Source organism: Agrilus planipennis, unplaced genomic scaffold (genome assembly GCF_000699045.2).
Source record: "Agrilus planipennis isolate EAB-ADULT unplaced genomic scaffold, Apla_2.0 scaffold104, whole genome shotgun sequence".
NCBI classification, from domain to species: Eukaryota; Metazoa; Arthropoda; class Insecta; order Coleoptera; family Buprestidae; genus Agrilus; species Agrilus planipennis.
The window spans coordinates 686,549-697,744 of NW_020438892.1; the positions used below are offsets into that span (position 1 = coordinate 686,549).

The following is an 11,196-nucleotide window of genomic DNA, read 5'->3' on the forward strand; positions in this document are numbered from 1 at the left end:
ATTTCTATGCCAGAACCGGAATTGAATTTACCTGTAATTTCAACTACCGTTTTCTCAAAAACTTGTGGACATGCAAACTTCTACTTAATTTTCATGTGTTATGGTGCAACTCCTCTAAACTCGGCACTTATTTGTGTTACACCCTGTATAATAATAAAACCATGCATACGCGATATGCACTGGATCCTTCTCATTTGCTACACATTGTTATGGATATAACAGATAATAGAAATGAAACAAACCAGACTGAATTTAATGTTTAATTTGAATTTTGCAGTTATCCGTCATCTTCATCAGATTGCCTTAATTATTTAAACTTTTGTTCCGCTTGATAAAATCCCGTCTGCGAGGATAATAGAGGCAATTAGGAGAATTGCTCCTGCTTAAAGATGGCACTAAAACTGGGAATAATAGCCAGAGAAAGGAGCGGTTTTTGGAATAACAAAAAAAAAAGACTTTAATGTGTAATAAAATTGTAGATTAACGAGTTTTCTTTTGTAACCTTGGATTATCATATTGACCAGGGCTTAGGTTTCCAATGACCTTTAATAACCTATTGGTTTGTTTCAAAATTTTTTGCAAATATTACGACATATCTGTCGAATTTCCAGAAAGAATCAAGTTTAAATTTAATTGAATTGGATTCATTAATTTCTAACTGAAAACTGCTAATTATTGCAGCACAAACAACTGATTTTCACGGGAAATGCTTTTTATCTTCTTTCAATTTCTCGCCACATTCCATCGCATGAACTATACTTTAATTATTATTGCTGTGCTTGTCTGGTTTGGCTTAGGTCGAAAATTTCGTCATTCGAACGAGTGAAGATGAAAATGGATAAAAATCGCCTCAGGTCTTGTTCCTGTGTGAGGAAAATTATCAACAAAGCCCTCTGTTACCAACTACAAAACGGTTTACATCTAAAGACGTAACATAAACTAACAGAGAAATGTTGGAACATAATATACAATGAACACGATCTTTTGAGTTGAAATGTTACAGTTTTGTGCGTATATATCGTCGGAGAATCGGAGCAATTGTAATAGAGAATCTTTTTCAATGTTCAGAAGCTGTAGACAACTATATACAGGGTGAACTGCGAACCTTCTGACGAAGAATAGCATAAATTGTGTCAAATCCGTCTATAATACAACAGAAGCAACAAACGATTGAACGAATTGTTTAAGGGTTTCAGACCTAAAGGACCATTAAACACCATTAAAAGGATTAAAAAGGATGATGATGGTTTCTGATTACTATATTGTGGTATTTGGATATAGTGACCTACGGTTATAGCGACCAAACTTCACCGCCACCGGTTGCCTCCACGTCGTTATAAACGTAACGTAATATACAGGGTGATTTGCGAACAGATATCATAAATTCGCTTGTGTCAAAACAGAAATAGGAAATTAATGTTATATACGATTTGTACATTTCTCTCGATGTCTCCCAGTTTTCTACCTTTTTGTTTAAGGGTTGAAGTATGTATTATGGCCTGCTGCGATAACTGTACCTTCTAAATTTCCGCTTTGTAACGAATTCTTCCGTGCCACTGTATTGTCGTCTTCAATGGAATCTTCTGCCTTTCTTTCATCGCCCTTTTTAAAATTCACGTCATTCGTCATACGGTTGCGCCCGTTGTTCATACCGAAATAATTTCAGGGAGAAACAAAAGCCTCCACGTCTGAATAGTATAATAGTAGACATACTATAGTTAGTAGGCCGTGTGTGCCGTCATATACACGGCCGGAATGTCATATAATATACATATGGCAACATGCATCACGTGAATAATTCGTAGAATTCGTTATACGTCCGTAGGTATGTATGTAAATATATGTATGCGAATGTACGTATGCACGTATGCGTGTGTATATATATATATATATACCGGGACTGGGTAACCCAATTCCAGAAAATTATGCACGAGTTTAGAAAGGAATTTTAAATTTGCTGGTGGTGCGCTATCCCGAGGGATGAGCTCTGCTGATGCGAAAAATTTTACGGGATATGAGACGTATCACTTAACGCGCCACTCGTCAGGAAGTTTGGTTGAGAAAGTTATATTTTTAAATTAATTTTAAATGTCTTAATGGCGTTAAAATTGAAACCACTAATACTGGTATGCAAGGGAAGAAAAAGTAGGGAAAGAGCGAATATAGAGGTAGGAGACGAAAGATTAGAAGAAGTGGCTGATTTTAGGGATCTAGGAAGTCAGATAAGTTAAGACTGAAGGAGTAGTAGGGATATAACGTAAATGATAGCGCAGGGTCGAGTCGCCTTCTATAAAAAGAAGTCACTTCTATGCTCGCGAACGATTAATTTAGAAATTCGAAAAAGGTTGTGAAAGGTGTATGTTTGGAGCGCGGCGCTGTACGGGTGCGAAACATGGACGGTGGACGCAGCGGAAAGAAAAGGTTAGAAGCGTTCGAAATGTGATGGTACAGGCGAATGATGAGGATATCGTGGATAGAGAAGGTTAGAAATGAAGAGATATTGGAAAGAATAAGAGAACAAAGGACTTTACGGAAATCAATAAAAAAAAGGCGAGATAGTTTGGTAGGACACCTTCTCAGGTATGAAGGTCTAGTCAGAGACCCATTAGAGGCAGAAATAGGAGTTAAGAGGATTAGAAGTAAACCTAGATTAGCTGACTGTTCGCAAATAGTTAAGGATGTGGGATGTTCTAGTTTTAGGAAAAAAATGCGAAGATTAGCTCAGGATAGGAAAGAGTGAAGGTGTGTGTCCAACCAGTCTTAGGACCGACTATGATGATGGAGATACAAACGTGCAAACCGATAATATTATACCGAACGCGGATATAAAATAATAAAAAAAAATTATATTTTATTATCTGTTTAGTAACCCTTGTTCGCCCTATTCTCGAGTATTGCTAGGTTGTTTGGTCTCCATTTTCAAATGTACAAAATAAGATGATAGAAAAACCGCAGCATAAATTTTTGCGTTACGCTGCTTTTCGCATGGGCAACGCGATGTCGCGTGATAATCATGATTATTCTTCAATCTTAGATCAAAGGAACTTACAATCAAACTTATGTACATAACTCGATTTTGATATAACTCGAACTTTTTTCGAATTTGAGATTCGAGTACGAATCTACATTATAAATTGTCTCTTTAATATAGATCCCTTCAAATAAAAATCTAGAGATATTCCTTTCTTTTGTCATATAATGTTCTACCTTATATTTTTTCATTTTTCCAAATATAAATCCACATATATCGATTTAGTACAATTTTTGATTTAATATAAGTTCTTTCCAAATGTATTGCGACGTAAATGTCAGTAATGTGTATGACCATTGTAAAGATGATGGTGGGTATTACAACCATGCCCCATTGTACTTGCCCACTGAGTAGCATACACACGATCAAATTAACCATAAAGAAACCATATTTTAACGTTTAACTTTAAAACACAATATATGTATGTAATTGCCCATTGTATTGTTAACGCACCTTTAAAATTATCGTAAAACAATCTTTTGAAAACTCAAGATCACTCATTGTAATTCGTTAGTACTTGAGAAGGTAAATTTATGATTTTTGAGTCGATTTTTTTACAATAAAAAAACAAAAACTCAACAAGTGCAACAAACTGAACTTTTTTAAAACACTTCTTATTAACGTTGTTAACTGTTGCTATGGGAGATAAATGCACTTTAATCTAATCATTGTGATATTTTATCATTATAGAAAGTAAATTTATGATATTGAAACAATGTTTGTACAGTAATAATCAATAACAAACCAATACCTGTGTAATAAAATGTACATTATGGAGCAATTGAGTCAGTAGTTACCTAAGCGCATTCATAATGATGTTTTATGATTTTGAGCTAAATTTTTCACAATAAGGATTAGTAAAAATGACATTTGTGCAATAAAATACATTTTGAAACATTTAGCAGTCAGGACCTCTTAATGTTGCCGCCATCAGATGGCATAAATCCAATCATAGTGATGTTTTATGATTCTAGAAAGTAAATTTATGGTTTTGAGGTAAATTTTCTACAAAGAGGATCAGTAAAAATGGCACCTCAAACTCTTAACGTTGCTGTTACGATAGGAGAGATAAGTCTACCTTATCTAATCATAATGATATTTTGATTCTAGAAATTTAATTTATGATTTTGAACTAAATTTTCAACAATAGGTATCAATAAAACCAGCACCTCACAAACTTGACAGGAAATAAAGTACTGTTTATATTCATTATGATATTTCATGATTCTAGAAAGTAAATTTATGATATTGAGCTAGACTTTTTAGAATATAAACCGTGCCAGTGCAACAAAGTATTTATTAAAACATCTGGGAGATGCGTGACCAATGTTATCATAGGTTATACATTCATGCATCTGTCAGTAATTATTATGATACTTTATCAATTTAAGAAGTAAATTTATGATTTTGAGCTAAATTTTTCACAATAAGGATCCCTAAAAATGCACCTCAAACTCTTAACGTTGCTGCTACGATAGGAGAGATAAATCTACCTTATCTAATCATAATGATATTTTATGATTCTAGAAATTAAATTTATGATATTGAGTTAGACTTTGTAGAATATAAACAATGCCATTGCAACAAACTATTTATTAAAACAGTTGGGAGGTGTGTGACCAATGTCATCATATATTATAGATTCATGCATCTGTCAGTAATCATTATGATACTTTATCATTTTAAGAAGTAAATTTATAATTTTATCTCAAAATCATGTCAACAAAAAACGTACCAGTCTAACAGCATGCATGCAACATTTGTATTGTTATTGCGTTTACATGTTGTAACTCGTCGTGTTTGGTATCGAACAAGTTTTGCTTTCGTTATGGAGCAAAGACCTTTTGTAACAATCTTAAATTTTGCATCAGAATGGGCGGAAATGAATCAGGTTTAACATTGCGATATCAACTTGTATAGTTCTTTCACCTATTTTGTTCGCGATAGCGTAATACTAATATGCAGTCTAGACGTTTAAAAATTGATAAGGCCGCCAGTTTCGGTTGTACGAAACGGATAAAATGTGGTTTACAAACAAACGAAATGAAACAAAAAGTCTCTATTAGTAAAACTTTTTTCATTAATACCTGAAAGCTCTAAAATACAAATCATTATATTTTTCGTCAACTTCGATTTATATGGATTAGGCTGGACTACAAAAATAGTAGTACGATTTTTCTTGACCACGCGTTCTTATGAGCCGTGTGACCAGTCGTTCTGCACTCTTTTTTCAACGTTGATATGATATTCGATCGTGGGAAATCTTCGTTGATAAAATCAATATTAAATGATCCATGTAAGTAACTTTTGAGACCTCCATGTAGCCGTGTCGGCTGGCATATCATATTACCGTTTAGCTACCAGTGCAGTTTCAATTATTATTGTTTTAAAAATGACTGTTAACTAGCGTGTAAGACATGCACTTGTTTATTTACGGATCGAAATTGTTTTATATACGGGCTAGTTCCAGTGCGCTTTTTGTTATTATGTTTATTGTATCCGAGCATGCTACTACATAATAACATACAAGTAATATTATGTCTTGTTGTTTAAATTACACAACATGTGTACGTAATGTATATATTTATACATACAGACATGCGATACATATGTACCGTGTTTAGAACGATTATTATTCGAGATCGATTCAGTTTCGAATATAGGTACGTATGTGTAACAAAAATCCATGATGGCGTCGGCCGCGGTTCTTTCACCTCGACCAGATGAAACAGTCTGAATAAACCATGTAAAATAATCCATTCTTTAATGAGCAATTTTAATAAACAGCTGCTCCAGATTACGTAACGTCTAAATGTAACGGTGTTCAAAATGGGTTGAACATCTATAATTGTTGCAGTAGCATTCTTGTTTTATAATAATGTGTACATGCATGCAGTAGGGGCCCTGGCTCTTCCTCAAAACATACAAATGGCAAATCCAATAAATTTTGGTAATACAAAGAAATATCACAGTATAAAACAGCAGTTGTTTTATTCAATTTTATGCCTCTGTTATTTGGAATCTAAAACCAAATATATCTGCCTTTAAACGTCTTTGATAGAACTGTCTACATCTGTTGGGTATCCGGCCTCATTATCCGGTACCCGGCCGGATACTAAAAATGTGCTGGAGTTGCTGGGCTCCACCAAATCCAATAAATTTTGGTAATACAAAGAAATATCATACCATAAAACAGCAGCTGTTTTATTCCAATTTTATGCTTCCATTTATTGGAATCTAACACAAAAATATCTGCCTTTGGTAGAACTACTCGGATTTACTTAGTATCCGGCCCCATTATCCGGTACCCGGCCGGATACTAAAAATGTGCCGAAGTTGCTGGGCTCCACCAAATCCAATAAATTTTGGTAATACAAAGAAATATCATACTATAAAGCAGCAGCTGTTTTATTCCAATTTTATGCTTCCGTTTATTGGAATCTAACACAAAAATATCTGCCTTTGGTAGAACTACTCGGATTTACTTAGTATCCGGCCCCATTATCCGATACCCGGCCGGATACTAAAAATGTGCTGGAGTTGCTGGGCTCCACCAAATCCAATAAATTTTGGTAATACAAAGAAATATCATACTATAAAGCAGCAGCTGTTTTATTCCAATTTTATGCTTACATTTATTGGAATCTAACACAAAAATATCTGCCTTTGGTAAAACTACTCAGATTTACTTCGTATCCGGCCCATTATCCGGCATCCGGCCGGATACTAAAAGTGTGCTGGAGTTGCTGGGCTCCACCAAATCCAATAAATTTTGCTAATACAAAGAAATATCATACTATAAATCAGCAGCTGTTTTATTCCAATTTTATGCTTACATTTATTGGAATCTAACACAAAAATATCTACCTTTGGTAGAACTACTCGGATTTACTTAGTATCCGGCCCCATTATCCGATACCCGGCCGGATACTAAAAATGTGCTGGAGTTGCTGGGCTCCACCAAATCCAATAAATTTTGGTAATACAAAGAAATATCATACTATAAAGCAGCAGCTGTTTTATTCCAATTTTATGCTTACATTTATTGGAATCTAACACAAAAATATCTGCCTTTGGTAAAACTACTCAGATTTACTTCGTATCCGGCCCCATTATCCGGCATCCGGCCGGATACTAAAAATGATGCTGATACCTTTTTGGATATTACCACTTCAAACTAAACGAATTGTAAATATTGGCTTAATTCTCGTTATGCCCTTGAAAAATGGTATGTTGCTTCATCCCCAGTAGCTTTAGCTACGAGCCGCCACTGATTTTAAGTATACCTAAGCTGCTGCTGAGTGGGAAGTCAATCTTATTTACGTCACTAATCGTTTATATGTTTGGAATGCAGATTTTATGTTACATTTCCATTCAATTCAATTTGGCGAATGTAGCATTTTAATTGCTACAAGTTCAATATTGTAAGATACTTACATTTAATTACGTAAACGGGCAAACAAGTAACGAATTAAAAAGTAAATTAAGTCAATCTAAGGCAGTAAAAACCTAATATCCGGGTATTAATCATGGGCTTACATTTTAGAGGTTTCCCACTTCACAATACCAAACAATGTTATCAGGCTATCACTAACCAAAATCTATATTCACTCTTTAAATGTAGCAATTATAAAATGTGACTCATTTGTTTATGTGGTATACACTGTTAGTATAGGAAATATTTATATGCCACTTACTGCACTTTTTAAATAGACTTTATACATTTAGACAACCGAAGTGATAATAAAGTAAACTAATATGTTGCCTAAAAATCATCGGCAAACTTATTAGTAACTAGTCAAAAGTACAAAATTTATCAGTGGCAGATAATTTAAATACACATAAAATATACTTCTATTTTGTAGTAACTTCTAATTCTAAACATTCATATTATAGCAAACAGTACTAAGATACAGGTGTGAATGTACTAAAGTTTAAGTAGACTTGGGTTGTTATCTTATTTATCTACTTATTAATCAACGTGTTGAAATATTATATTTTAAATTAGTTAATTATTATTAAAAATAGTTTCAATTTTTTTATATATGTATATTACACGTAAATCCGGGATAAATTGCTAAAAGCTTCTTCTTCATCCAGTAATGCAGTATGTCACATGTTCAGTTAGTGGCGCCGAAGGCTACAGGCAGTATATGACTCAAATGATAAAGTACAGTAAAAAAAATAGTTTCAGTTAGATATTTGATATCATTAAACATATCTCATGAGTTAACCCTGGTTAAACTTCTAAAAGCTTCATCTACTCAGTGGTGCAGTATGCCACAGGCAGTATATGACTCAAGCGATAAAATACAGTGAAAAAAAAATAGTTTCAGTTAGATATTTGACATCATTTAACATATATCTTGAGTTAACCCTGGTTAAACTTCTAAAAGCTTCATCTACTCAGTGGTGCAGTATGCCACAGGCAGTATATGACTCAAGCGATAAAATACAGTGAAAAAAAAATAGTTTCAGTTAGATATTTGACATCATTTAACATATATCTTGAGTTAACCCTGGTTAAACTTCTAAAAGCTTCATCTACTCAGTGGAGCAGTATGCCACAGGCAGTTATATGACTCAAATGATAAAATACAGTGAAAAAAATAGTTTCAGTTAGATGTTTGACATAGTTTAACATATATCTTGAGTTAACCCGGGTTAAACTTCTAAAAGCTTCATTACTCAGTGGTGCAGTATGCCACAGGCAGTTATATAACTCAAGCGATAAAATACAGTGAAACAAAAATAGTTTCAGTTAGATATTTGACATCATTAAACATATATCTTGAGTTAAACCGGGTTAAACTTTTAAAAGATTCATCTACTCAGTGGAGCAGTATGCCACAGGCAGTTATATGACTCAAATGATAAAATACAGTGAAAAAAAAATAGTTTCAGTTAGATATTTGACATCATTTAACATATATCTTCAGTTAACCCGGGTTAAACTTCTAAAAGCTTCAACTATTCAGTGGTGCAGTATGCCACAGGCAGTATATGACACAAGCGATAAAATACAGTGAATCAAAAATAGTTTCAGTTAGATATTTGACATTATTAAATTTATCTCTTGAGTTAACCCGGGTTAAACTGCTAAAAGCTTCAACTATTCAGTGGTGCAGTATGCCACAGGCAGTTTCACGTCTTTCATTTAGTGGCACCGAATGCCACATGCAGTACATGGTTTAAATGATAAAGTATAGTGAAAAAAAATAGTTTCAGTTAGATATTTGACATCATTAAACATATATCTTGAGTTAACCCGGGTTAAACTTCTAAAAGCTTTATCTACTCAGTGGTGTAAATCGGTAAAATTTTTGGAAAAACAGAAACTGTTCAGTATATTCAGTTGATTTAAAATATAAAAAAAAAGTACTTCTTAAACTAATTGTAACTATAAGTATGAAAAAAGTAAACTATTTTTTAACAAACATCTCTTAAAGAATCTTCACAGAAATCAATTCCTTTTATGTATTAGATATGTTTATCATACGTTTTTTGGCAGTCTCTTGCCAATTTTAGTAATCTTTGACCAATTATTCTTTATTAAAATTGAACATACACATTTGATCGTGTCATCTTACCTGGGATCGAGTAAAAAATGATGACGCAAAATGGCACAAAAATAACAAACGAAATCACCAGGAAACAATTTTTTCTCCGTAGAGATGGCGATGGAACATTGGTTAAAACCATTTCATTCGTACGAGAACAGGTCACAAATTAATTAATTAACGACAACATTAAAGACAAACAAACAAACAACAACACACGTCTTTTCAGTTTTTCGTATTAACAACAACAACAACAACGGTAATTATTATAATACTGTTTCGGTTAATGCATTCGCGTAATGTTTTTATAAACTAATGCGGCGCAAAGTGCGATTGTAATATTAATCTAAAACTACGAGAGCGCGATCAAGGTTTACTTGATTTCCACCGTCACCACGGCGACGACGAAAGGCAAAGGTGACTACGACATCGTGGTTTTCACCGGGTCACGCCGACAAGCTCACTGCTGGTGGAAACGGAATGATCGTGCAACGCCTGTTAGATCTAAATATATAGTTATTGTTTTAGTTTCTTGCGCAAGCTCCGACAAAATATTTCTTTCCATTCAGTAGGTGCAATAAATGTTGATAATAATGATGATGCCCGACCGCAAGAACAAATAATATTAAGAAAAAATTGAATCCTTTCGGAAGATTTTTCATTACATTTCAAACAATCTACTCCTTTAGAGTCAATCAATTGATCCTGTGGCTGAACCACGCGCACCCCTTTTGTCTAAAAGGACATAGGACCTGGGCTAACATAAGAAATCTTGCCAGTTTACTCAAAAATTTACACGTACACACACACTAATATTTTTTATATTTACATAAGTCACATTTGACTATGGACAACCACAGTATTGACTTAAAGGACTTGTCAACAATTTAACCCGGGTTAATACGAGAAATCTGCTTAATGAAGTTGAATATCTAACTCAAAATATTCCGCTTCTAATAAATTTTATCATTTAAGCCATCAGTAACGTAGTCTTCTTTGAAAACCACATAAAAACGTTGAGGAAACTATAACCCTGGCTTTTAATTAGACGAAAACTTATACGTATTATCCTTTTCACTGTTGTTAAGGACGCAAACCCTGTTCGAAAGTATTAAATAAGATTAAAAGAATCTTAATTGGTCTAAGGTGGTCCACAACATGCAGATTACTTCGTTTTTCCTTTACTATTTTAATGGAGTAGATGACGAAATGCAATCTAACCTGCTCTAAATAGCCTTGAACTTAAACTATTTAACTCGGTTTAACATTAGAAATCTCTTCCCTATTGTTAAATACCTAACGGTGTAATTTTATTTATTGTTTAATAACGTATATAGCCCAGTTTAGTTACTGGAAAATTCGTTTCAATTTTCTGCTTTCAATAAAGTCTTCGTATAGCGTTCTAATGCCTATTTTAGTCTTTAATAGTTGTGTGTTTGAAAGGCATTCGTCTATTTATAGATAGCAGTGGTAGTAAGTATTAATGTCGTCTTTTTCTCTGCCAGCCAGTCAATGTTAAATTAAAAAGGTTAATAGGATCATGTTTCAAAACGCATTATTAGTGCAGATGTTTGTTTGTTAGAAGTGTCTTTGAAATCACCCTTA

At 33.7% G+C, this 11,196-nt stretch overlaps 1 protein-coding gene across 1 annotated transcript in view; it reads right to left on the bottom strand.

The window, feature by feature from the left end:
- Positions 1-10,083, bottom strand: part of LOC108737070 (alpha-1,3-mannosyl-glycoprotein 4-beta-N-acetylglucosaminyltransferase A) — a 29,368-nt gene extending 19,285 nt beyond the window's left edge. The window contains exon 1 of the mRNA XM_025981937.1: positions 9,622-10,083. Within this exon, the coding sequence (XP_025837722.1) occupies positions 9,622-9,733 (112 nt within the window). The 5' untranslated portion in view covers positions 9,734-10,083. The remainder of the gene's footprint in view (positions 1-9,621) is intronic.
- Positions 10,084-11,196: the final 1,113 nt, after the last annotated feature.